General features: G+C 52.8%; 9 protein-coding genes across 9 annotated transcripts; 3 read left to right on the top strand and 6 right to left on the bottom strand.

Moving 5' to 3' along the window:
- Positions 1 to 100: 100 nt before the first annotated feature.
- On the bottom strand, positions 101 to 2,430 carry vps27 (ESCRT-0 subunit protein VPS27; the record flags this gene model as incomplete). The annotated part of the gene is made up of 5 exons (XM_056940578.1): positions 101 to 906; positions 963 to 1,734; positions 1,786 to 2,067; positions 2,135 to 2,267; positions 2,363 to 2,430. 5 exons carry the CDS (start codon positions 2,428 to 2,430, stop codon positions 101 to 103), a joined length of 2,061 nt encoding a protein of 686 aa, XP_056804858.1.
- Positions 2,431 to 2,758: 328 nt separating this feature from the next.
- Positions 2,759 to 6,223, top strand: N7459_001392 (putative ubiquitin C-terminal hydrolase; the record flags this gene model as incomplete). The annotated part of the gene is made up of 3 exons (XM_056940577.1): positions 2,759 to 2,980; positions 3,039 to 3,239; positions 3,344 to 6,223. 3 exons carry the CDS (start codon positions 2,759 to 2,761, stop codon positions 6,221 to 6,223), a joined length of 3,303 nt encoding a protein of 1,100 aa, XP_056804857.1.
- A 1,246-nt stretch (positions 6,224 to 7,469) lies between these two features.
- Positions 7,470 to 8,164, top strand: N7459_001391 (cytochrome b5-like heme/steroid binding domain-containing protein; the record flags this gene model as incomplete). Its single annotated transcript, XM_056940576.1, has 3 exons — positions 7,470 to 7,588; positions 7,784 to 7,910; positions 8,000 to 8,164. 3 exons carry the CDS (start codon positions 7,470 to 7,472, stop codon positions 8,162 to 8,164), a joined length of 411 nt encoding a protein of 136 aa, XP_056804856.1.
- Positions 8,165 to 9,278: 1,114 nt separating this feature from the next.
- N7459_001390 (uncharacterized protein) lies at positions 9,279 to 9,703 on the top strand (the record flags this gene model as incomplete). Its single annotated transcript, XM_056940575.1, has 2 exons — positions 9,279 to 9,455; positions 9,500 to 9,703. 2 exons carry the CDS (start codon positions 9,279 to 9,281, stop codon positions 9,701 to 9,703), a joined length of 381 nt encoding a protein of 126 aa, XP_056804855.1.
- Positions 9,704 to 10,725: 1,022 nt separating this feature from the next.
- N7459_001389 (uncharacterized protein) lies at positions 10,726 to 10,992 on the bottom strand (the record flags this gene model as incomplete). Its single annotated transcript, XM_056940574.1, has 1 exon — positions 10,726 to 10,992. The coding sequence occupies one exon, from the start codon at positions 10,990 to 10,992 to the stop codon at positions 10,726 to 10,728; it is 267 nt and encodes an 88-aa protein (XP_056804854.1).
- Positions 10,993 to 11,651: 659 nt separating this feature from the next.
- Positions 11,652 to 15,751, bottom strand: N7459_001388 (putative RNA binding effector protein Scp160; the record flags this gene model as incomplete). Its single annotated transcript, XM_056940573.1, has 5 exons — positions 11,652 to 12,634; positions 12,686 to 14,079; positions 14,109 to 14,962; positions 15,029 to 15,276; positions 15,337 to 15,751. 5 exons carry the CDS (start codon positions 15,749 to 15,751, stop codon positions 11,652 to 11,654), a joined length of 3,894 nt encoding a protein of 1,297 aa, XP_056804853.1.
- Positions 15,752 to 16,567: 816 nt separating this feature from the next.
- Positions 16,568 to 17,999, bottom strand: N7459_001387 (uncharacterized protein; the record flags this gene model as incomplete). The annotated part of the gene is made up of 6 exons (XM_056940572.1): positions 16,568 to 16,753; positions 16,870 to 16,985; positions 17,061 to 17,162; positions 17,236 to 17,401; positions 17,463 to 17,555; positions 17,610 to 17,999. The coding sequence occupies 6 exons, from the start codon at positions 17,997 to 17,999 to the stop codon at positions 16,568 to 16,570; spliced, it is 1,053 nt and encodes a 350-aa protein (XP_056804852.1).
- A 2,128-nt stretch (positions 18,000 to 20,127) lies between these two features.
- Positions 20,128 to 21,259, bottom strand: N7459_001386 (uncharacterized protein; the record flags this gene model as incomplete). Its single annotated transcript, XM_056940571.1, has 4 exons — positions 20,128 to 20,287; positions 20,340 to 20,425; positions 20,477 to 20,947; positions 21,002 to 21,259. The coding sequence occupies 4 exons, from the start codon at positions 21,257 to 21,259 to the stop codon at positions 20,128 to 20,130; spliced, it is 975 nt and encodes a 324-aa protein (XP_056804851.1).
- A 2,143-nt stretch (positions 21,260 to 23,402) lies between these two features.
- Positions 23,403 to 24,502, bottom strand: N7459_001385 (SMP-30/gluconolactonase/LRE family protein; the record flags this gene model as incomplete). The annotated part of the gene is made up of 2 exons (XM_056940570.1): positions 23,403 to 23,709; positions 23,778 to 24,502. The coding sequence occupies 2 exons, from the start codon at positions 24,500 to 24,502 to the stop codon at positions 23,403 to 23,405; spliced, it is 1,032 nt and encodes a 343-aa protein (XP_056804850.1).
- Between the last annotated feature and the right edge of the window lie 1,510 nt (positions 24,503 to 26,012).

The raw sequence follows: 26,012 nt of genomic DNA, 5'->3' as shown, positions 1-26,012 counted from the left end.
GAGGCTTTAGGTATCACCAGGTACAAAGATTGATCAAAAAAGAGAAAGAGATAGCGGTAGTGAAACAGAAACGCCGGCAGGGAAAATGCTAGGTAAAAAGCTACAGCTCAATCAAGCTCTCTTCCACTGGCCGCGCGGGCTGATGCGATGTCGAGGGTTGCGGTTGTCCGGCCTCCGGATAAGCTCCCGGTTGGCCCGTTGGAATTGGCGGATATGCAGACGGCATTGGACTGGACTGCTGGGGTTGGTAGTAGTAAGATTGAGGCGGAGGCGCACTTGGCTGCTGGTGAAGTGGAGGCCCGGTTGGGGGCACAGTCGAATATGTCGGCGATTGGACGTTCTCCGGCGGATACGTCTCTGGTGCGCTCGGGGCCGGAGCGCCCGGTGCGCTTGGGTGGTATTGAGAATCCCGCCGCATGATGGGTGAAGGGTGGTATGGAGCTTCTGAGAACTGCTGTTGGGCTAGATCTTGGTCCGGCTGAGACGCATAATATTGCACCGTTCCGGGCCCTGCTGAAGGAATATAATTGCTGGGAATGGCGGTATTGGGGGGCGGTGGCGATCCCAGAGATTGATATGGGCCATGACCCCAAGCTTTATGGTGCGCTTCATTTGTAGAGGGGCCCCGTGGGACCGGTGCCGAATAAAGGGGGCTTTGTGGTGCGTAGACAGTGGTGGAGGGCCGAGATGTATCCGGAGGATTTCCATAGTAATAGTTTTCTGCGCCTGACTTCCCATCGGGTGCCTGGGCAGGCAAGCCAGGCATGTTGGGGTATTGGGGTGCGCCCGGAATGGCTCCGTAGCCAAGTGTCTGTTGAGAATAGGCACTGGACAGACGCTCTTCCAGCATTCGATCATAGTAGCGAACAACTGTCGACAGCTTTGAATGAAGATCAAGAAGGGTGTCTAGACATATTAGTTCCGATATTCAGCCTATGATAGGTGCACCGATATCAACTCACCATGTTTGCTCATTGTCTCCCCATAACTCCTAGCTAGTTTGGGCCGCAATGTACCAATACTGTCATAGAGTTCCTGAATCTGAGGTTCCCTGAGAATGGTGCCCGGCGGCTGATGCTGTAAACGATCCACTAGCGTGGAGAAGAGGTGGATGTTTTCTGCCTCCACTGGGCTGAGCTCATAAGGATTCTTGGGGAGCGGAGTGGGAGTGTTTGAGGAACTGCGCAACGCATCACTTGGGTGGACATTATTCTTTAATGCAGCCGCGTGGTTTTGCTTGTGCTCTTCCATATCTCGCAATGACGCTTCAATCGCAGCCTTCAGATCTGCATCTTCTTCCTCCACGTTAGTCGGCCCAGAGGCAGCTGTGGTCGGTTCGGGCACATTGCCAGTTTGTGGTACAAATCCCGACGGGCCTCTTCCTTCTGCCTCTTCGAGACTCATTTGCAACGCCCGCCGAAGATCATCATCAAAACTCGTGTCTGCTTTGGCACCACGAGGCTCCATCGAGCTAGACTTAGTGATTGAGTGGTTTTTAAATGCGGATCTATCTGAGAAGCCCGTCGGAGTAAACAACTTCGAAGTCAGCTTGGTATAGCATCCGTCATCAACTCTGACGGGCTGTAATATCCCCAGGTGTGGTAGAGGCAGAGTCTTGCTGGAGCATTGTGCATCGAATACATTTCCGCAATTCCGGCAGTGGTGCTTGCGGTTCATGAAGCTAAAGGCAGTCCGACATCGCATGCAAACGTCCGAGTCTATCCATTCTGGTGGCTGAGCAGGGGATTAGCTTGGTCATGATATCAGGAACGAGAACTCACTTACCGCGTTACTTTCCAGCATACTGCCGCTTACTTCTGTTTTCGGTGGGAACTTGAATCCTTCGTTTTGCAACTTGTGATATGTCTCTCCCACGTACGTCAGATCCATCCGACCCTGGGCCGCCATGGCCCAGTTCTGGATGACCTCCAAAATCTTACGCTGAACTTCCGGATTGAGAGGAACACCTTCGGCCTTGAGTAACGACACCAAGTTATCCATGAATTCACGAGATGCGATCTCCGCAAGGAAGTGGGTGCCGCCGTTCTTGACACATGTATCGGTTAACTAGTAGCATCACGAGTGTATTAGCATCTATGCAGTATGCAACATTCGCAAATGAGAGCTCACCAACCTTCAATGTTGCAAGCTGGACGTTGGGGTTCCGGTTCTCCAATCGACGCTTCAAGGACCTCATCGCATCCTTGGGCTGGACACTTTTCGAACGGACCATATCGGAGATCTCCAGGTTAAGCGCAATATCCTCCCTGCAAAGCCGGTCAGTTCGAGATCTTTAAGCGCATTACCAGCCTGCGCATAGACAATTCATCTTGTTTAGGCAGAAAGCAAGGTGACCACGTACAGCGAGGACGAAGTCGCCCGCTCGATTTGCTCATCGAGCGGGGACGTCGAGGAGAACCAGCCAGCCATGATGAGGGCAACAGCAACACACAAGGAGTGCTCACGATCTTTAGAGCGAGGTTTAGGGAGCAGACATGCGTGGATCGAGGATGAGATGGAGCTCCAGCGCTCCGGGCTCCAGGCAGCCCGCCGTGACTAAGCCCTCCTGGCGTCATAGGCGCGGGGGCGGTGAGGTATTGTCACTCTCGTTACCCCAGACCCGCTCGGGTTCCTGGAATCATCAAACTTGGAACTGGCCACCTCGCTCTTTGATCTACTGTTATTGCTGGTGTCTGGGCTCATTCACCTCCCGCCATGCGCTAAGGGCTGCCACTTCCCACTCCTGGTCATCTCGATCATGCCCCTCGATGCGGCGGCTCTACCCTCTCCACCGGACATACCACCATGGAAGGACAGCAGGCGTCCTTACTCGGCGGGGGGCAACATGCATTCCAACAGCCAGGTCACCAGGCCGACCTCTTATCAAAATGGCGCCCTTCCAGTTCCACAACCCAGATTTCCAAACATCAAGGATCTGCAGGATCAAGCTGCTTTGGTGAACGTGAATGAGACCACTCCTGTAAGTGTCGTGCAGAGATGACAGGTTGCGACACGACCAATGCTCACCGGGGATACAGCTCGATGTCCTTCTGAGCACCGCTGCTGAGGCCATCGAAAGTGCCAAAAGCCTTGTCGATATCGACGAACCCGATCAGGCCTACGTTCAGTATCTCCGTGCCTCCGAGATCACTGTCAACATCATCCCCCACCACCCTGACTATCGGTTCACAATCACTCAACGGCCCGGGTGGTACAAGGAGTTTGCAAATTTGATGATGGTATGTTTGCGCTCTTCATCCGACAGCGGCAGTATTTGGCTGCAGTGGTACTATTTTATATTCGAGTAAATGCGCAATTGACTGACCTACCACCTCGTATATAGGCCGTACGAACCAAACAGGGGACGATGGATGCGGTCAAACAGGAGATCATTAAAGACAATTTTAGCAGCAATGTACAGCCCATGCGCTCTTCGGTGTCAACGTCTCACGAGGCGCAATTTTCGACCGCTCCTAGGGGACGTGAGAATCGAGAGGCCGTAACGAACTCCGTCAGAATGCCGAGTCCAACCCAGTTTCAGCGAATATCCGATTCTCAGGCAACCCAAAAACGGTTCTCAAGTCCCGCCGAAGACATGTTAGCACAGCGCTTTGCGAGGCTGAAAACCTCCCAATCTCTCAACAATAACAACGACGACGAGCCGGCTGTGAGCATGTCAACGTTTGGCCATTCTGCTCCCGGGCCTGCTGGTCAGGTCTCTACTTATGCCTCAAACACACCGCCATGTGTGCCTACGTCTCCTTACACGTCGCCATCGAGACGGCCGTTAGGTCCTCGAAGTATGGGGTCTTCGTCCAATATTCCCTCGGTTCCTCCCAAACTCCCTCTAACAACATCTCTCCCACGTGCACCTGACCCCACTTACAGCCCTATCTACACCGTTCCTTCACAGCCCGCACCAAACCCTCCACGGACCTCTACTGAAAGTACGCGTTCATTCAACCAACGCTATTCCCATTTTACCAACTCTCCACGTGGCAGTCCGAGTCGCGGCCCGGATGACAACCCGTACAGGTCAGGGACCCCAAATGGTGTCAACTCTGCACGAGAAACCCGAAGCAATTCTCCCGACCTCCCATACAGCTCTGCTATCACGGCTCAGAATCTCCTAGATTATTTGCGGAGATTCAGTGTCTTGCTGATAGATGTTCGTCCCCGAGATCAGTACGACAACGGCCATGTCTACGCGAAGTCCATCATCTGCATTGAGCCGGTGGCTTTGAAGGAGAATGTGTCCGCGGAAGAACTTGAAGAGCGCTTGGTGGTATCTCCAGAGCACGAACAGACACTATTTGAACGACGGAATGAATTTGATCTCGTTGTCTACTATGATCAAAGTACCTCTTCGATCAGCTACCTTGCCGGATCTCCCGTGGGAACGTCAGCACCGCACTTGAGAGCTCTTCATGACACGCTGTATGAGTTCAACGAGTACAAGCCGCTGAAAGCCGGACGTCCTCCCGCGCTGCTTTTGGGTGGCTTGGATGCTTGGATTGATCTCCTTGGGCAGCAGTCGCTTGCCACCTCCTCAACCGCCGCTGTTATGGAGTCTCTCCAGACCAAAAGGCCCGTTGCCAGGCCAGGCCGCCCGCTCGGACGAGTCCCTACGATGGCCAGTGCCAATTCCAGTCTGGAAGTGCGCAAGAGAAGACTACGCGAGTTTACGCCTCTCAATTCCGAGGAGTTGTCGGCGTGGATGGAGCGGTCGAGAAAGGAGGAGATAGACACCAGCACCTACCTTGAGGAGCAGACGCTGACCGAGGAACCTCAAGAGGAGTTTATCGAGCCTAGACAGCCTTCTACTCCCTCCACTTCGTTTGTCCACACCTACGAAGATTTTCTGCGTCGCTTCCCGGAGCCTCATCACGTTCAGCAATCGATGGTCCATGCCGAGTCACGGCCAGTGCCTCCTTCCGTCCCAAACTATGCTGCTCCCATCCCTGTAGCTCCATCGCGGCCACCTCCCGCCGTTCCCCGTCCTAGCTACAGCGGAGTATCGGATGGTCGGCAGATCCAGCCTCACCTCGAGCGACAGAACTCGGCCACTCGGACTGCACTGTACACAACGAGCTCACTACTCAGTCGCCTCAAGCTGCCGCGGACGGGGCTCACCAACTTTGGCGTTACATGTTACATGAACTCGACCATCCAGTGTCTCAGCGCGACCGTGATGATGAGCAAGTTCTTCATCGACGACCGTTTCCGGTACTATGTGCAGAAAAACTGGAAAGGATCGCAAGGTGTCATGCCCGGGCTCTACGCGAACTTGGTCCGTTCGCTGTGGAAGAATGATGTGGAAGTGATCATGCCGACCTCGTTTCGCAATTTTTGTGGTCGATTGAATCGGGAATGGGCCATTGATCGACAACAGGACGCAAAGGAATTCTTCGACTTTGTGGTGGACTGTCTCCATGAAGATCTGAACATCAACTGGCAACGCAACCCACTGCGACCGCTCACCTTCGCCGAAGAAATGCAGCGGGAGCGGATGCCCGTTCCAAAAGTGTCGAAGATCGAGTGGGACCGCTACTGTCACCGCGAGGAATCCTTCATCTCTTCGCTTTTCGCTGGGCAGCACGCCAGTCGACTTCGATGCACGACCTGTCGGCAGACCTCGACCACCTACGAAGCCTTCTACAGTATCAGTGTCGAGATCCCGCCCACGGGCACGGGCGATATCTACCAGTGTCTCCGTAGCTACTGCCAGGAAGAGATGCTGAGCGGTGACGAGGTCTGGAAGTGCCCGCACTGTAAATGCAAGCGCACCGCCACCAAACAGATCATCATCACGCGAGCTCCTCAGATCCTCGTCGTTCACTTCAAGCGGTTTTCTGCGTCCAAGACGCAAAGTGCGCGGAAGATCCACACCCCCATCGAGTTCCCCTTGCATGGGCTGCGGATGGACGACTTCGTCATCTCCTACCCCAATCCCACCGCTGCGCCGGAGTCGGGCGCACCTCCCACCGCGGGAGCCACCGTGCCACCGTTCACTTACGACTCCTTTGCCGTGCTACGGCACATCGGCTCCTCGATGGGCAGTGGTCATTACATCTCTCTGGTGCGTGACGCGGAGCGCCAGTGCTGGCGCAAATTCGACGACGAGCGGGCGATCGACTTCAACCCTCGCGACCTCCGAGCGCGAGACCGGTTGCAGAACGAGCAGGCGTACATTGTGTTTTATGAGCGAGTTCCAGCGAAATGAGCGTTTTGGCTGTGTGGTGTCTTTCTTGACGATGTTTTTTTTTCTCCCTCTCGCACTTTCTCTTCCCTTCATTTTCTGCATGTCACGATAGTCATGATATAGAGACGGCGCCTGGGCATTCCGGGTACCTGGGTATATATAGCAAAAACCGCTGCACGTACACCGACGATCCCAACACGATTTCCGCATTGATTTTGATTTCCTGTTGGGGCTGGACCAGTCTCGGCCTGCGAGAAGCCATTCTACTCTACATGTAGATCTACCTGTCAAGGTAAGGGTCGGCGCGATCGGTAAATGGACTCTGGATCAAAGCGTGAGTCTGGGGCCCCGACGAGAATGAGATTTCTGGACACAGCCTAGGAGCCCCGGGACAAACTCCACCAGACCAAGGCAGAGACTAGCGTCAATTCCGCACCGGTCGCTCAAGCCGATGGGGCTTACCGCGAGTGGGACAACCGAGGGAGACGGCTACGCAGGCAAATGGGAGCGGTTCCTATTGCCACGTCTGTCATAGGGCGAGCCCGGACTCCGAGAGTGAGAGGTTTGCGACTAGCAAGAGAAAGCGCAGAGTTGACACTCCGGCCTGGGCAGCCCAGGAAGAAGACGACTCCTGTGTGATGCGTGCCTTCATATGCGCCGAGTCTGCAATAATAATCAGCAGCCGCTGATTCGCTCCGCCCATCGGGCCTTAGTGTAGTATAGCGTATAGCAGAGTCGACGAGAGGCAACACAACGGGCATTGTCTGCAGAGTAGAGAGTAGGTATAGAGACCTTACGTTGCCGTTGTTCACCAGCGGCAGTCGGGTGCGATTCGCATCGTCCCTTGCGGGCTTTCGGTGTTCTCCTGGGACTATGGACAGAGGGACTTTCGTACTGGCTACTTGGCCCACCGCGGAGAGACCGCCCTCACGCACGTCCCCGGTACCGTCAACATTGGATTATTTGTCGGACCTCCAATCTTCCTCTCCTCCCTCGGCTCTCGCTTTCGTGCACATATCCCCTCCTTTCTTGCCCTTGGTGGTCTTCTCCCGTTCCTCTCCTGTTTTGTGAGTGCTGCCTGCCCTTCTCCGGCGGACCGGTGTTCTTCTCCTATCGCCCTGTCGCTTTCTCCGACGGAGATTCGTCGTCCGTGTCTGGGCCTGCTTCCTCTCCCATCCTTTCCCTCCATCTGGCCTGGTGCTTCGTGTGTCTCTTGCTGACCTCTGCTTGCCGCTTGCGCTGCTCAGAACCATCCCCATCGCCCATCATGTCTGAATCCAAGGAATTCACCCTCCAGGAGGTCACCGCCCACAACACCAAGAAGGACCTGTACATGGTCGTTCACAACAAGGTCTACGACTGCTCCAGCTTCGTCGATGAGCACCCGTACGTCTCCCTGACCCCTATCTGTCTGCCTACTCCCGCCCTGGGTTGCTGCGTGCTGCGCGGATGCTGCCGTGACAGGGCTCGTTAAGGGCCCTGCCACAACGCGCACCATCTGGCTCGACGTTTTCCCCGCCTCGCCATGATCCCCACCCAATGATCCTATTGATCGAAATCAAACTAATGGACATACTCTAGGGGTGGTGAGGAAGTCCTCCTGGACGTCGCCGGCCAGGACGGCACCGAGGCCTTCGAGGATGTCGGCCACTCCGACGAGGCCCGTGAGATCCTCGACGGTCTGCTCGTTGGCACGGTGAAGCGCATGGTATGTCATACAAGTCCCTTTGCTTCATGCTTTCTCCCCCGTCGCGCCATCCGTTTTTTCTGTCTCGCCCATTGCTAACATCCCCCCAGCCCGGTGACCCCGAGCCTAGCGCGCAGCCCTCGGCCAGCTCCTCCGCCTTGTCTTCCTCCTCGTCCGGCGGCTTTGGTCTCGGTCTCTACGCTGTGATTCTCGTCGGTGGTGCCATTGCCTACGGTGCCTACAACTACCTCCAGGCCCAGCAGCAGCAGCAGTAGACGGGAGCGCCGAGGAATTTCCCAAGCCGGGAGGCGCAAAGAGGAGCAAATTGGAGAAGCGATGTCCTCACGAGGAAGACGGGTGTGAGGGGAATGTCGGAAGTTTGACCAAAAGAGCAAGGCTGCGGGGAGGGTTGTTGATATCATCTGTTCGGGTTCTAGGGGATTCTTTTTTTTTCCTTTCTATATTGCCAGACACGTTTTATTTTTTTGGATTGCTATCGACGCTTCTTCCCCTGCGTACTCTCGTGCTGACGCTGGCGATTCCTGTCACCCGGCTTTGGTTTCGTGTCACGGCGTGGAGTGGGCGGAGATGCGACAGTGGAGGATTGTCGGAGCGTCGGACAGGCCACGCTCGGATTTCCGCTGGCTTTCTGTGCGCGTCGGGGAGTTTTTGCTGTTTCGGGCGAGATTTCCCCTGGAGTGGGGGAGAGGTCCCGTTTCTATCTGGTTCTACATATATCAATAGACCGCGATGCATTGGATTCCTCGCTGCATCTGGCCTATCGTGGATATATCTGGCTTGGTCGTAGTCGCGAGCTGATCCTCGAGTTCCGTCCCAGGTGGGAATTGGGAGGCGGAATCATAGATAGGCCTAAATGGACTGTCCCCAGCATAGAATGGCGAACAATATTCTCTGCCGTAAATACAAATGTGGCGATCTAAGCTAGATCTATGTCTTTTCGGACTAGTAGGATTGACCTACATTTGGGACACAGTGGTGGTATCTCGAATATCAATGATTCCGTCTAGATACATCACAGCGTCAGATCGAGTAGTTTCACATTTGTACAGTCAGTACACCCACAACCATTACTTCAGTAACTGTACTCGTTTCTCTGTTTTCAGGACCCGATCTAGATGTCTCCGAACGGCCGGAGACTTCGCAATCGCCGACCGCGTGGCAATCGACTAAACGCTGGGATGCCATCGCGTGATCCCGGCCGCTTACAGCCTTTGGGCATCCGAAAAACATCTGCTCTCTACCCCGCCATCGATCGTGGCCCTTGAAACCAGTCAGTCTCCTAGGTAAGCTGCCTCTACAGTGGATGCTGAGGATTTTCTAATACTATTTAGGAGTCATAATCCGACCTCTTATCTTCTTACGAATCCGATGCCCCCCACGACCATTCAACAAAAAGCCTTTGTGAAGTTAAAGGAACTCTCAATATGGCTTTCCAAAACCAATGAATTCAAAGAAGAAAAGGAGAACCTTTTTAGATGCGTGGACAAAGACCGTCATGCGAAGGTCGACCCTCTGTTGGAGGAACTAGGGTTCAAAGTCGAGGTAGTATGGGCCCGCCTTACACTTGAAATTATATCTAAGATTTCTAGGGATACGGCTACTCATTATGGCGTGTTATGGGAAGAAGTGCTTTCGAATCGACCAGGAAGGATTACCAGTCCCTATATTTCCCCTTGTCGATCCAATCAGAGTCCGATAGTACAAAGGTGCAAGCTGTCGGCGAGGCGCTCCGCCCAGGAACATATATTTCATTTACTAGCCGACTTACCCTTCACAGTCGACTAGATTGCTGAATTGTCTATTTACCCATTCCTAGAAACCCCGCAGCTGGGAAATGAAATGACACTGGCTTTTCCATCTTCGAAGTATGCCTCGATATGTGTTCTGACAAATCATGTGGATTCACATAGGTATTCACATGTATCATACCTAGGTATATCAATAAACTGCTCGAGCTGCGCCTGATCCGTCGATTTCCTTAGCCCAGATACACAATCGTGGATTCGTGCTATTATAAGTTTCACTTTATATATCTTCTGGCACTCTAAGAGAATCAGTTAATAACTCTCCTAGTATTATTAAGTGTTATGCTATCGTCTTACTGCCGAGAAGGTATAGAGAAGGTAAATAAATAAGCATCTTGCCCTAAAATATAGCCCGCTGATGTTAAAAAGGTGAGATTTTTCTCCTAGGGAGGAACCTCATAACAAAATACACCTACATAGTTGAATACCTCCCCCGATACATGTTCCATCGACCGCTTTGCTCCTCTTCTGACAAGTTGATAGCAAACATTCACTGGAGGTCTGTCCTGGGGGGAGCTTTAAATGGATGATGGCCTTAGGTGTCAGTCAGGTATCTTGGCCACTAGTTGAAGAGGCTGCATCGAGTCGGAGTTGAGGATCGATGGAATTAGTATTTGCAGGTGCGGGATGTCACGATCTGCTATGGCCATTGCTGTGGTGGTCTTGGTCTCTGTATGATACTTATAAGCCAAGATTTATGTAAAAAGAGAGCTGAGTACCTACCATTTCTTATCAGCCGTTGGGCCGGCTTTCAGGCCACAATCTCTCTTCTCATCACCTGGAACAGTGTGGCGGACTCCGCTATTGATCATCAGTCATTTTAAGGTACCAATTAACTTGATGGGTGCTGAGCTCACACGGACCGTAAGACTCTTTCTTGACTTTGGAGGTGATGGTCTGGTTTAGGATAGTTCCAATAACGGCTTGTATACTTAAACCGGGTGCTATAATCCATAGTTCACTTTACTATTCTCATCGCCATGACATGTCTTCCAAGGCTCGTATCCCCATTATTTCCACTGCCCAGCATCCTCAACTCCCCTCGCAACCCTCTTGGTTCCATCCTCAACGCCGCTTCCCGCACTACCAAGTGCATCGCCGACAGGCTTGCCAGCACTGCCCGTAGCGCTATTGATTGTATCGCCCACGCCGCGCGTTGCGGCGCCAGTTACGCCGCCCACCGTGCGGGTCACGCCGCCAACAGTGTTTCCGAGTGTCGAAGTAACCCATTTGGCGGCCCCGGTAGCGCCTGAATCTTGGGAACCGTTGGTGGGCATCGTGGGATTGTGTGGTATCGAGTTGACTCTATCGCGGGTAAGTACAATTCGAGGAGCTTCGACCGGTGGAATAAGGAACCCACGTACGAAATGATAAAAAGCCGGACTTGGTGAGGAATTGAAGAGTCTGCTGATAAGCAGACATTCACTGAGGTTCGATTCAAGTTATAACTATTTATGATTCAAGAGCTGATGGGGCCGCTTATGATGTCATTGTTTATGCGGGCGATGATGGCGGTGGCTGGTCGAGGGAATGATTGTCGGCTTCTCACTGGCTGCAAACTCTACATAAAGGAGACGAGCGAGTGGCATTACTTATGTATTCACACTTTGTTTCTGCTACTACTCTGACCATTGGCTGATCAGTTGGCCATCTGGTGTACCAACCTAGCAATGTTTAAGTTACTGCTTTGTTATAATGGAGGATGTACGCAGGAAAGCTAATTCTAAACGCGTTCGACCAACCAGGTGGATGGAGAAGAGAATCATTCTTTTGCAATAGAAGGGAGATACATAAATACCATGGCCAGTATAAAAAGAGGAATCAGATAAAAACAAGAATTTCCCGCTGTCGCTAGCAGGAGAAATGGTGTATATATTTGGTGCAGTATGTCCTGTCGTCTTCCACTGGGAAGTTTTTCAACTTTTCCACCCAGCTATCACCGAGCAGAACCGTTCAGACCGTTCAGACCGTTCTGCACCGCCTCCAAAATCATATCCTTTGCCTCCTCCAAACCAGTCGAGCTGCCCCGGATCTCGATAGCTTCGCCGCGAGCCTGGTCCTTGGGCACATTGATGCGGCACCCGGTCTTCTTGCGGATGGCATTAATCTGGCTGCCACCCTGGCCAACAACGAAGCGGTAGGTCTTGGGATCTGGTAGGATCAGATAGCCGGTGGCCGACTGTTGAGAAGCGGAGGCGATGGCCTTCTCGATCGCAGCTCGGGCCTTGGCAACACTCTCAGGCGAGCCGGTCAGGACCCAGGGAAAGGGAGTGCTCTCGGCATCTGCAGCCGCAGAATTGTTTACCACATTCCACGAGTGAGCATCGGAAGCCGCACTGGGGTCATCGGTGATAAGGGGAAGAGAGGTGCCGTTTGAGGCGCTGCGAGTCTCCTCGGCGGCGCGAGCCGGCACAGATTGTCCAGCATGGTCAACAGTAACCTGGTGGTCATTGCGCAGACGGCGGAAGAAAGTACCATTGTCAGCGACGACGTGGTGCAAGTTGCTCGGGACCTGAACAGTCTCAGCATGCTGCTCCTTCAACATGCCTTGAACATGTTGCTTGGCCTCAGCAACTGCATTGCTGGGACCTTTGAGTTTAATGTCGGTGCGGCCCGAGCCCTGCTTGGGAATATCCAACGTGACGTTGAACTTGGACTCGATGCCGCGCCGGGTCTCACCACCGCGACCAATGAGCAGGCGGTGCTGGGCAGTGGGGACGTCCAAGATCTCAGTCACTTGGTCTTCGCGCTCCTTAACAAACTCTTCGATGGCGGCAATGATGCTGTCAACAATCTTTCCATTACCCTCCAGACGAATGGTAGATTCGGTGCTGTCAGGGCGTGGGAATCGGACCATACGAGCAGCACTGCCATCATTCGGACCACCAGCGTCGACCACAATTTTGCGAATATTGGCACCTAGTTGCAATTAGTAGAAGTTCCATTATTTAGGTCAAGCACAAGACTTACCGCCGCTACCGATCAGGGCCTTGTGATACTTCTTGTTTACATCGATAGTCTTGGTGACTGTGGCATCGAAGTCACTGGCCCGCTGCTGCAGAATCTTCTTCGCTTCAGCCACTTGCTGCTTGGTACCCTTGACACGAATCTGAACACGGCCCGAGGCATCCGGCGTATCATTCGCGCTGGGGACATCAATCTGGGCCCCAGTATCTGCGCGCAGCTTGTCCATTTCACGACCGCGCTGACCGATCAACGAAGCAACCTGGCTCTGAGCCACGGAGATGGTGGCAGCGTGAGAATGGTCGACAACCCATTGTAGAAGGCTGAGAATCTCATCACGAGCTGAATCAGCACCCTTGCTAGGACCCTTGACCAACACCTCGTCGGCGGCCTGCTGAGGACGTCCATTCCGTGCAGCGCCAGCATCACTTCCAGTCTCAGTCACAGATTGGTCATCACCAACAACAGTTGCACGAGGGAACTGCACTCTAACCGAGTAACGATCTTGGAGACGATTGACCTGGTTGCCACGCTGACCGATCAGCTCACGGTGGTATTGTGCGGGGATCTTCAAGATGTGAGTCGTCTCGTCCTCTAGCTTTTTCCCCAAGTTGATGATGCGCATACGAGCGGCATCTGCCTTGGCCTTCGGTCCCTTGACCTCAACCTTGCCATTCTCAACCTTGATATCGACATCGAACTCCTCACGCAACTTGTTGATATTCTCGCCACGCTTGCCAATCAAGAAGTTAGCGAACTTCTGAGGGAAGTCGAAAGTGGTGGTGTATCCACGCTCCAAATCATCCTTCTCCTGCTCCACAACAAAGGCAGCCAGCTTAGCGGCAAGTTCGGCCACCAACCCCGAGGGGCCGCGAAGCGCAACCTCACATTGAGCACCCTGAGGCTCACCAATAAGTGCACGCACAGGAATGCTGTCGTTGCCCTTGGCATCCTGCTCACGGATGATAAACTTCCGCACCTTCTCCTGATATTTCGCGGGAATAGAGACCGATTTAGCGACAATATCATGCTGGTTTCCAAGAGCGTTCAGCAAGTACTCTTGAGCTTCCTGCAGCGACTTCTCAAACGCCGCGATCTCCACCGGGGAGGGGCGTTGTCTGGGAACCTCGAAGCTGGCAGCGGTAGCGGATGGACCCTCATATACAAGCACAACCTCTGGGCTGTTGACATCGTCGGGGACAAGGAGATGAACTCCATAATCATTCTGGAGCCTCTCAGCGCCACGGGAGCGCAGGTAGGGGTGGAAATAAGGGTCAACGGGAACATGACGCAGCCGAGAGGGAGGATGAGCTTGGACAAGGTTCATGATATCTGAACGGGCACGAATTGTGTTCTTGCCATCACGAGAGTAAACCTCCCACGCCACAGGGCCCTCGATGCTTGGGGGAGAGCAATGCGTGCATCATACGCAGCCTCGAGTTGTTTGATGATCTGGCGGCGCTGGAGGTATCGTGTCAAGGCACGTGCATGAGCATGTGGGCCAGCAGGAGCATTGGGGTGTTGACGGGACAAATCAATGCTTGCCATCTGCATGCTAGTCGCAAGGTCCATGGCATGGTTGATACCGGCCTCGATCTGGCTCTGAGGGCCAGTGATGGTCAAAAATTCGCTGTCATCAGAGGATGGAGGGAGAACAATGGCACAGCCAGTCTGAGCAAGGAAGTTGTGCAAAGCATCAGCCTCACTGCCAAGAATAAACTGGTGCTGACCTCGGTTAATAGCGAGTTGGCGAAGAGTGAGCTTTCGCTGCAGGTCGGCCGCCAATCGTTCAATCTCAGCGCGAGCTTCCTGTGCCGCAGCTCGCTCTCCGGAGATAATGATGTGCTTGTCAGCACAAGGCACAAATTGCACTTGGCCTGGGTGGGCTTCTTGGGGAGGGGGCTGGGTGCTCCAGGTGTCGTACCGCGGGACGTTGACCTGGGCCTTGGTCCGTTCCTCAATATCCCGCAAGGCCGAGTCGTGTGCGCCGGCAATGAAAGGAAAGAACTCAGGGGGGATTGTCTTCAAGCGCAAGTTCATGCTGGAGCCACGCTCCTTCACAATCGCCTCGATTTCTCGGCGCGCCATCTCCGCAGCCACTGCATCACCCTCAATCAAAACATCAATGGTATCGCTGTCATCATCATCGACAGGAGCATTGTCATCAGCCCGCGGAACTTGGACACGAGCACCAGTGCGGGTCTGGATGTCCTGAACAACCGCACCCTGGCGGCCAATTATATGGGGACGTGCGGAGGTAGGAATGGGAACGCGGACCGATTGCTATTTGGGAGAGGAAATAGCATATTAGCAAGGAATCTTTATCACTTCGGGTTTCCTTTTGCCTACCTTGGATCCAACCTGTTGGGCAACTTCCCTCAAGGCTTGGCGGACGGAGTCCATGGAGCCCTTGCCCTCGAAGATAATCGAGCCACCGGGACCACCGCGCATATCAACAGTGGCCTTGGATCTCCGAGAGATGTCCCGGAGAATGTCCCGGAGGGGCTTCTTCATCTGCCCACGCGGCAGCATCTGGGACGGGGCAAGACGGAGTTGCTCCATATGCTTTCCTGGGAGTGACATGACTCGTGGAACATCTATTGCTACCATGTCAGCAACCTGGAGGATATTGTGCGATCTCCCGTAAATCTACGTACCCATTGGCTGCGGGGGAAGACCATTCGCAACGGTTGCGGCCGCAGAGGGCTTCTTTGCACCCCAAGTGGCCGCCGCGGGAGCAGTAGGCTTCGGCCCACTGCCTAGCGCAGGAAACAGCTCCTCCGATTTCACATCAAATGCTGGTGCCTTTTTCGGGGCTGGCTTCGGGACAGGTGACGGTGAAGCGGTTCCCGCGGGAGTCGATGATTCCGAGATGGGAGCTGCGGCGGGAACTGGAACCGCCTCTTGGGTATTCTTGAGAGATGATGGAGGTGGATGCTTGAGATCTTCCTCGTCCACCACATCCTCAACCGTCGGTTTGTGGCCCTCGTCGCGGGCATGCTGCGCCTCCAACATGGCAGCGAGGGACTTGGAGGCACCACCATTGGCGGCGCTCGACGCTTCGGCGGCCATGGTGACAAGGGAGAATTGAGCGGGATGCGAGAGCAGAGTGAATGATAAGTGACGATGGGGCTGTGCGGAAACAAGCTATAACCAAACTGGTCGAAATCAGCATTTCAATAGGGACGAGGCGCTGGGATCTTGGGGGATCTGGCGGGGAAGTGAACGAGCAAAAACTCACAAGGCGTATGCTGCCCTATTGAATTGAATAGAGAAAAGGGATGCGACGCCTGAATTGTCACCTGGCTGAAGGCAATTCCCGAAGAAATGGGGAAGAGCGTACTCCGAAGATCACGTCGATCCGAACCGAGTATCCAGGGTGAAGAAAAAATAGCACACACAGCCCGAAGGCACGACCCCTCGGCGAGTGCGGGAAAGGGGAGGAAGAGACGGGGGAGAGAGGAAGGAGGTGGGTGGAAGAGAGTGGAAAGGCGAAATCGAGATCCCCAGAAGTACACAAAGTGACAGAAAAGGCCAGCTCGAGGCTCCGGGGAAGTTTTCTCCGAGCCCGAATGCACCGAGGGGCTCCCGACGTCCCACGCCGTGCCGATCTCAACTCTTTTGTGTCTGTCGTTAACTAACTATTCACTGCATTTTCAATTGACTGTCCATGGAGCCATGACTTGTTTAGGAGGTGGCCGTGAAGTACACGCCACGAGCCACCCCGGTTCGAGCATTCTAAGCCCTTCGGAGTCTCGACCTCGCCTCCTCTCCCAACATGTCGATTGCCAATTCCTCGGGCCTACAGACCAGATACCTCTATACATGCATGGGGATCAAATTTGCGATCGCTAGATTGCTTGTAGAAATCTGAAGCATACATAAACATCACTTGGCGGTACTCGTCGGAGAGCCCATTTGTGAGTTTGTTCGTGTTGCCAAAGCAGACAAAGTGGATTGCTGAGTGTCCCACCAGTTCATGTTGTCCTCTGGTCGATAGAGATTCCCCAATGGGGTGTAAGTGGCTTGAGCAGCACTACTGCTTTGTTGGCTTTGCGTTGCTCGCTTGTTCTTCTAATATCGCATTGCAAATTGTGTTAGTGGACTTGTCTGGGCGAATGACAACATGGTGCCGCCCTCGGAAAATGCCGGTATAGTCAATGGTGCATAAATGAAGACTTGACACTTACAGTGATAAATTTCCCCGGTGGCAAATATGCGTTTTTCAGAGAGCGTTTCTGTTGTGCCCGTATAATCTCGATGGTTCCTATCCTAGTTGGACGCTGCGGTGGGAGATTGAGCCCCGCTGGTGGATTAATCAAAGCAGCACCTAAAGGACATGAGTCGACCGCCAATACCTTGGATCAAGTGATAGTCTTACCTAGAGCAAAGAACTTGTAATTATCCGCATTGACAGAAGGAGGAGGTTTGTCTGCAGTAAAGGGGTTGCACTCATCCGAGATCCTCCTAGCATTCGGGTAGCCTAGTGAAACCGCGCATTAGCACTGCTCAATTATATATCTGGAAAAGGAGGGAAGGGGGGACAATGGCCATACCGTAGGAATCATCGTCGTCGATATCGACAGTGGCCCAGTTCTTGATGCAATGCGTTATTTCATGGAATACTTGTGCATCTAGCAGCGAAGCAAGATCCATTGGAGTCTGGCCATCCTCCTCATCTACCGTGGCTCCTGTAAGCTTCGCGTCCTCTGCAATGTCGGTCTATATATGGTACCAATATAGTTAGCTCCGTACACTCTCGTGTCTAGTAATAACAACCTACCCAGTATTTCTCCTGAACAAAGTTGAAATATTCTAGCGCATCTTGACATAGCTGTATCGTTGAAATCTTGGAAGGCTGGTTCTCGGACCATGCCTAAGAAAAACACAACTCAGCTCAAATCACTAGTTCACGGGAGAACATACTGACTGCGGTTGTGAAATCACCAATAGGGCTCTTGCAGCCGCGGTATATGTCATTCATAAGAACATTCATCATAACGGTGGTATCACATGCTGTACCAGGCGCCTCTTCGCCTTTGCAATTTTGGTTCTCTCTGAAGCGAGAGTAATCGCAGAAGACGATAAAATCATCAGCGGGCAGTGTGCCTTCGGACTGAGCGGAAGGTGTTCCATCAGCATTTTTTTTGAACTCCGTCGCTTGCTCAAACACTGAAGAAATGATGTCTAGCAGGCTGCTTTGCTGAACCTTGTTATTCTGCACTGTAAACCCAAAAAGGTATTCCATCAAATCAATCTGTGGTTGACTAGGCTGTCCGCTCTTCAGAGTATTCAGAGTATTCTTTCCAATTTCAGCCATGGAAAATGAACTCTGGAATGTCTTGATGACGAAGGTAGACACATCTGGTAGGTAAAGGTTTTCTGGGTCTGAATCATCGCACTGGGAAGTCTTCAACGGTTTTCGGCAGGAGTGGTCCAGTAGCCAAGCCCTAGCATGACCAAGAAAGGTCAAGGCGACTATAAGCCGCAATGACTGTGTAGCATGCAAATTCATAATAGGGAGGTGAAACAAAAAAGAAGGCTACTTTCGAGGCGAGAAATAAGCCGGGAAAGATCGGTCATAAAGTCAGCGGCTTGTCACCCTCTATCTTTGATTCATATCGTAGTTATAACGCTTACCATCATCATATGCGGCCCCCGGGGCGAGCTTTACGGCCTAATTCATTATATGGGGCTCTTTCAGGCGCCCAAAAGATTGCTCTCCATGGTTATATGTACATACATTCATAAAGTGATTCCGGGAAAGTTGGACTACGCAACATAAAATTGTAAATCGAAGTCCTGAACCCGGGTTTGAAACGAGGTAGCTTCCTTTCTGATATATGCCGGCCTCTTCTGCTTAGGGAAATATAACATACTCACGGCACAGAGCTCAGGATCATAGAGAGGGTCTACTCATGTCAAGTTCGGTCCTGGTATTTTTAGCGTTGAAAGAGCTGTATGTGACGAGTACTTGCAACAGGCCACGCACATCGCCAATGTAGGAGCTGAGAAAAGAAAGGCGAACAGGAAAACTCTTTCAGGCAACCAGCCATAGAGGGATCTTACAACTAGGAGGACCTCGGCCATAATTCTTTCCCGGTGTGCTTACAAGGGCCATCAGGCAGGTCGAGAAGCTAGACCGTTTTTGCTGGAACTATCAGGCGTTCCTTTTTTTCTTAAAAAAAAGTAAAATTCTGTACATAACTGGGAATACGATAGACCGTGTTCCACTATTATTTCCGAATCGTTTGCTCGGATACTGGGGCCAAAAATGATTTTGGTGAATAAAGAAGTGTTAAGGTTTGGCCTCGGCTCGCTCGCAGGGCAGCAGTCGGGTGGTATTTTTATAACAAGGCCCGCTAGCAGTCTCGATGGGAATGCACCGTAGGGCCTAACCAGAGCAGCAACGCGTTCAATCCACTATTTTCGATGACGAGAGTTAAGTCTATCTGTGTACAGAGGATCGCTGATGCCGGCCAGTGAAGCCAGTTCTGTAGCGGGTAATGTTCACGAGCCCGGCGTCGAAAGGGGTGAATTAGGTGGGTTATGGTGGGCTCTGACGGGCGAGTAGAATGCGCTAGCTGGCTGCTCTGCACCCGGCCATCAGGGGCAGGACGTTTGATGCCCTGCCGGCCGGTGGATTTCACGGTAGGTTATTCTTACGCAGTATTCAGTGTCGTATAGTTAGTTATGCCTCGCGTAACTCCCCAATTATGAACTATCTCGTACTTATTTAAGAGTCTGTTATGGCATACTTATTACGAGTTCGTCACCCGGATGCTTACATTGGACGGACATGATTTTTCGGGTGCAGATGGGGGCAGACAGGGGAAAGAACAACGGAACAGTCAACCAACCAAGCGCTATTGTCATGAACTTCGAGTCGAAAATACCATCTCGCTCAGCTATGGGGACAATAATCGCGTCCCACCGCAGAGTTATACCCGAAACGGTTAGAACTGGGTGTGGGTCATTGCCTAGGTTGGTAGCAAAGAATCTATTCTACATACATTCGTCTCTACATCTGACTGTTACAGCCTTGTCATTCTGGAGGGTGGAGATGGAACCCGCTAGAAAACGTCGGGCCGCAAAAGGTCGAAGATTACTATGCTTGAACGAAAAAGAAATCCAATGAATAACCATTCGATACCGGCGATTGCCATGAGACCTCTATTAACGATAGTTGCTTTATATGACATGAACATCTTTGATGAAATGTGCATCAACCCAAAGCACAAGCCAGGGCTATATTAGTATTAGGATTCTAGTTGACACAAGCGCATGCCATGTCAAATAGCCACACGACATGGGTATCGCAAGCGGGTGCACTGCGCAAAAGAAGTATGGGTCCCAACCATCGACAGAAAGAAGTGAAGAGGAGACCGGCCTTACAGCCAGGCCACAATGTATGTATAGTAAGGCAGAAGCATCATCGTGAGTACCGCTTAGGTAGCCTTCACGAAAGGCCAGCCATTCTCCCAGCCCAGCTGGTTCCAGGCGTACTTGTAAGCGGAGTTGCCGTCCTTGCCGCCGTTCTCCTTCTCGGACAGCGGGTAGTAGTGGTAATACATCACCAGGCCGAGGTCCTTGTCGTTGACAACACCACTAGACATTTGTTAGAGTAATTTCACCATCCAAGAGGGCACAGATCACTCACGGTCCACCAGGTCCGTAGACCTGGCCGTGGCTGGCAAGAAGGAGAGTACCGCCGGAGTTTTGGCAGGAAGTGCCATCCTGGTCAACCTGTCGTAGAATGTTAGCATTCGGACCTGTGAATGGCCGCGCAGTACTTACGAAGTTGCCGGTGCCACTCTCAGAGCGGCAAACACGAATGTGGTACTCCTCGCCCTGGTCGGGGTAGGTCGCGGTGTATCGACCAGCGATCCCGGCGCAGAAAAGGAGATAGTAGTAGTCGCCGTTCTTGAACATGAAGGAGCCCTCCTCGCGGTGGTTGAGAGTGGCGTTGTAGGCGAGCTGGTGGGGCGTAGCAGAGCCGACCTTGAGGGGGCTCTCGAGCTCGACCTGGAAGATGTCCTCCCAGAAAGAACCAAAGTTGAGGTACTGCTTGCCGCCAATGTTGATCCAGTTAGGGTCGATTCGGTTGTATTTGTCGCTGGCCGGCAGCCCGATCACGCCGTGATCAGTCCAGGATCCAGGCTCCATGGTCTTGGAGGTAGCCACGCCAATCTCCGAGGTCTGGGTGCCAGTCTTGGACAGAACGTAGTACATGTAATAGGTGCCACCCTCGTAGTGCACATCCGGAGCCTGGCCTGGGATTAGCTGAGGATTTCCATTGCATGGATGCTATCGTTGACATACCCAAATATTTTTGCTGTCGGCGCCGTCGAGCTTGATGTTAGAGCCGTCGGGGAGAGCAGCTCCCACGTCCTTCCACGGGCCCTTGACCGACTTGGAGGTCATAGTGTTGACACCAGTGCCAGTGGCAAAGCGGAAGTATACGCCATCGGACTGGCGCTGAATCATAGCAGGATCATGTGTCCAACAATCACCAGTGCAAGGTCCCCGGTTAGGGTAAGCAACTGCCAATGCTATGAAAAAGAAGAAGAGGGCAAGCATGTTGGCGGATGGCGAATGGCGGACGACGTCGAGGCGGAGGGCGGGTGCTGGAGGTTGTCGAGTTTCCGTTGATACAAACCAACCAGACAAGCAGCGAGAACGGCTCAATTTATGTTGATTTGTTTCCCCTGGAGCTCATCGAGGATCTGCAGAGACCGTCTTCGAGGACGAATCTCTTGGCTTGATGGAAGGTCTTGGGACCCACCGCTCATCTTGGATGTAAACTCACTTATGGATGTAAGGCACATGTCAGTAATCAGTCGACCCCGACGTGGCTCAACTCCACAAGAGGAATAGCGGGGGCGAATGTATTGCGACTCCCAGGGAGAGCATTGCTGCTCTGGGTAGTTTGCAAACAGAGCCGCTGAGAGATCAGAGATGCATCCATGGCACATCCATGCAGCTCTAGAAGGGCTGTGCTCGGGACCATCCCTTATGTGATGGCTCGCATCTGCACTTGCAGTCCTCATTGCCCGACTCCAGACATGAATTGAACGGAGATGCTGCACAGGACAGGGGGCACCAGTGCGTGATTCGCAATCTGGAAGTACCCAAGCGCATGGACCCACCGTCCCCTGCGATGTTGATGGGCAGGCAAGGGGATCCGGCAGTGAAATGCACTATTGATTCCCGACTGCGGTGTTTTCGGGTTCGCCTCGGCCAGCATTGGGGAATCTGGGACTGTTGCCATGCCAATCAGGCTCTGTTGCCGAGTCATTTGCGTCGGCTCTCGGGCAATTTTTGCTGCAGATGTTGGCGATGGTTCTGAGACAGCTAGTCCGGGGAGACTGATGATGATCGGCCCCATGTGGAACCATTCCGGCACTTCAGCGCCAATCAACTCCATCTGGGAGTGCTCATAAGATCTTCAGCTGAACAAGACGCAGTCAGAGTGTGGACGGTGCGTCCTGGATCAACTGGTATATTCCACAGGACCTTTGGTGGGGACGAAGTGATGACAAAAAAGAAGCGAGAAATCCAACCTCCAGCATCATTCCGCCTTCCCGCATCAACGTCAACGGAAGACATGAGAACGTATACCCGGTTTTCGGACAAGCAATCCACGATGTGACAGCAAGTAGAACCTCGATAACGGACGCAAAAAAGCAGCCAATCCCAAGGGCCGAGGAGTCTCATCCTGTGTGCCCCCTTGTACGCTACAAGGGGAGATGCGAACCCCTAAGGACCAGCTGAGGCCATCCTCCATTGACACCGAATGCCATCTCTTCGCCAACAATGTTCAGTAAGATGCGAGTCAGGCGCTCGGAAACCTCGCCATCTTTGGCTATCGTCATCTCTAGGTTGGCGTGATTCTTGCCTGATGCGAATGAATCGCGGGGAACCCCTGATGACAACACATAAGCCATGAGCCATGAGCCATGAGCTCATGGGCTGACTGGACGCACGGCTACCTCACTTACCACGCGATGGAACGATGCATCAAGATACATGCTACAATGTGCCAGTGCTAGCAGATATCTCCAGATACCCGACACCTCGGAACGCCCCCCTGCCGCAATGAGATGTCCCCAAACCTCTCTTCTCCCCCCTCAAATTCGACCAGAACCAGGCGCCCCTTGGCACGAACATTTTGAGTCCGGCCAGTTGGAAATTTCTACCCGGACTTGGGATACCCGAGTGGTGTTGAGGGATATTTTGTGTTTGATCCCATGCGGTGCCCTAGCCTGGTTTGATCTTGGCCTGCCTCGAAAGGGGGCGCTTCACTGCATGTCTCATACTACTGAGACACCTCGTTCTCTAAAAGCATCGTGGTCTGTGAGATCCTACCCACGTTGATCATCTGGTTTACTCCTTTAAGCTTGTTTGCATTCGAAATTGTGGCAGAGTATGGCGCAGAGGAGGCGTCTTATCGAAGCTTGGTTGGATTCCAGCCAATGGAAGAGCTCTGGCCTTTATATTCCTTATTCCACGATGTACTCGATACATCGTTACCGATGACCAGTAGAGCTATATCTTCGTCTATGCTCGTAACGAGTCATGTTCATTTGTCATATCACGTCTTTTTTCGGGGCGATATAACTCCCGACTTATATACATCCAGTTGCGCACATCTCACATGAAGGTGGAGGCTCGGTATACGGACCTCTCCCACACGAGATATCCCAAACCGAGTGTTGTGGATTTAGTTCTTGAAGAGGGTGCCGTGAACTGTGTGGTTCAGCTGCGCCCGATAGAGCTTATTCTCGTTGAGAATGAACATCTGACCATGCCGACCAAACGAGAAGTTGGAGGTGCCATCCTTGATCAGAATCTTGCCCAACAAAACACCGCCGGCTGACCAGACGTTAACACCGTCGCCGCAGCCGGCATACACATTGCCGTTCGTGTCAACCTTGAGTCCGTCTGGAATGCCGTCACCGGGCATAGCGAAGACGCGGCGGTTCATCAAGAAGGGCTGACCGTTCAGTGTTTTAACGTCAAACGCGTAACTAATTATGTTATTACTACCCTCCACATATAGCGACTTCAGTGGTTAGTAGACCAAATACCGACTTACATGGTAGCGGGTTTGAGCTGATCCTTCGATCCATCCCCATCCGTCTCAGCGGTGTCGGTGATATACACCGTCTTCTCATCGGGTGAGAAAGAGATGCCATTCGGCCGGCCCAAGCCATCAGCCACAACACGTAGGTCCTTGGTGGCTGGATCATAGCGATACACCTGGTTGGGTAACCGGGGCTTGGGACGAATGCCCTGACGCCAGCCGTAGATGGGGTCGGTAAACCAGAACGAGCCGTCGCTGTGCACGACGACGTCGTTCAAGGAATTGAACTGGCGTCCGTAGAAGCCACCAACCAAAAATGTGGACTTGTACGGTGCCTTCGCGGACATCTGGAACAGACCTCCCGTTTCACTAAGCGTGCCCTGGCCCGTCCACAGGATTCCGTCGCCGTTGTTGACGCCGCCGTTCGCCATAGGGACGGTGGAATTGATAATCTCCGAGGTGACGGGGTGTGCGTCCACGCTGACTTTGGAGATCTGGACAGTCGACTTGTTGGTCACCGGGTCGGTGAAGATGTTGCTAGACATGAACAGCTCGTCTGAGGAGGGGATATACACGCTCGCCTCGTGGGCGAAGGGGAAGGCATTGTTCTCCAGGAGTACCTCCAGCTTGGGCACTGAGCCGAGGATGTGCAGGAAACTATGATCGTAGACGCTGAATGCGGAGGGAATGGAGGTGACGCTGGCCTGGACGGCCATGGAAGATGTGGTGGCCGTCATGACGAGTAGTGGACTGGACTCCGTTGCTTCTCTCCAGGGGGGCAATGGCCGTACCTTTAACCGAAACAATGTCGGTCCTTTGTTGATGCGAATGATGCCACAGAGCCCACTCCTACCACTGAAGAATCGAAGTGAGGATTCTCTTCCCAGCTCTATCTGGAGTTTTCTGGCGCCGAGCCAGGGACTACTCAGATCGGCATGACGCGAGATCCACAGAAGGCGAAGTTCCGAGATTCTGCCATTGTACAGTCATCCTTTCTGATCAATGCCATGACCAGCCCCGTGACATCTGAGAGCTCCTCTGCCAGCATTGATGAAGACTAGGGATGGATCTCCCGGGGCTTTGGAGGTTAAATGCTCTAAGCTGGTCTAGATGAAGAGGCTGCGTTGCGGGATAATTTCCAATCGAGCCGCCACGTAACTTGGGCAGGAACCCAGGCGAGACATCGGAATGGAGTTCGAGTTCTATTCAGAACCTCCAAAATCTTCGCGAATCAGTGATCGGCATGTCATTCGATGCGGTTGGGATGCACATCCGAGCGAGACCACCAACGACAGTTTTCGAACGGGAAATGGGGACGTCTTTGACCCACCACAGGCTCGACGATCCCAGCATATTGCGATGAGCACTCAGCTAATATATGGACAAGCTTATTTTGGGTCGATATCCGCCATGGGCCAGCAAGGATTATGCCCCAGCCATATCGATTCACTAGCAATAATCATCGGCAAGTCTATCTTCATCGCGTCATCCAGCGGGCATTCGCAATCGACCTTGCCGAGACTCCTTCCTGTACACCGCATCTCTCATTGAGTTTTCCCCATGTATCCACGGGCGATTTCAAGTTTAGCTCGGAAAGGACCGTGGCTGGAATGACGGTTCTATGGTTAGCTATGGTTAAGCTATGGTTAAGCTATGGTTCGACTACGTAAATACTCCGCTGTCAGAAAGTGTGATACGTTGAGATGGTCACTGCTAGCAGTGTTACTGAGCCTCGCCTCTACCTATGGAATGCATCGTCAACCTGATGATTCCGTAGATACTCACCCCAGCGATGAAGTGATGCCGGCACACTTCGCCATGAAGCAAACGGGCCCCTGTCAGCATGAGACGTGGACCAGGGGCGTGAAACTCACTTACACGCTCTGCCGCCCGTGCGCATCTTGGGTTTTCCGGGATCGTGACGAGACCATTGGAATCCCGGTATACCTTTCTGTGGGCGAAGAGGATGTGACCAGGGGGGGCGAAAGGGCATCGAGGGAATGGGAATGGAAGAAATTATCGGGATCGATCCTCGAGGATCTACGGATTGCGGATTGACTTCGGTCCGTGATTCTCGGTACCGGGATTGTGTATGAGAACGGTATGAAGTATTCATAGGAGCGTGATGCATCATACCCAGGTTTATCCTCATCAGACAATCTAGGAGACGAGTGCCAAATCGGAACTATGGAGTAGCCCCGACTAGGTGGACTTGAACGAGTAAAAAGATGAATCTGAGCGTCGCCC

This window comes from Penicillium hispanicum, assembly GCF_028827665.1.
Source record: "Penicillium hispanicum strain IBT 35686 chromosome Unknown utg000001l_segment0_segment0, whole genome shotgun sequence".
NCBI lineage: Eukaryota > Fungi > Ascomycota > Eurotiomycetes > Eurotiales > Aspergillaceae > Penicillium > Penicillium hispanicum.
This window is presented reverse-complemented; position numbering and strand designations above follow the sequence as displayed.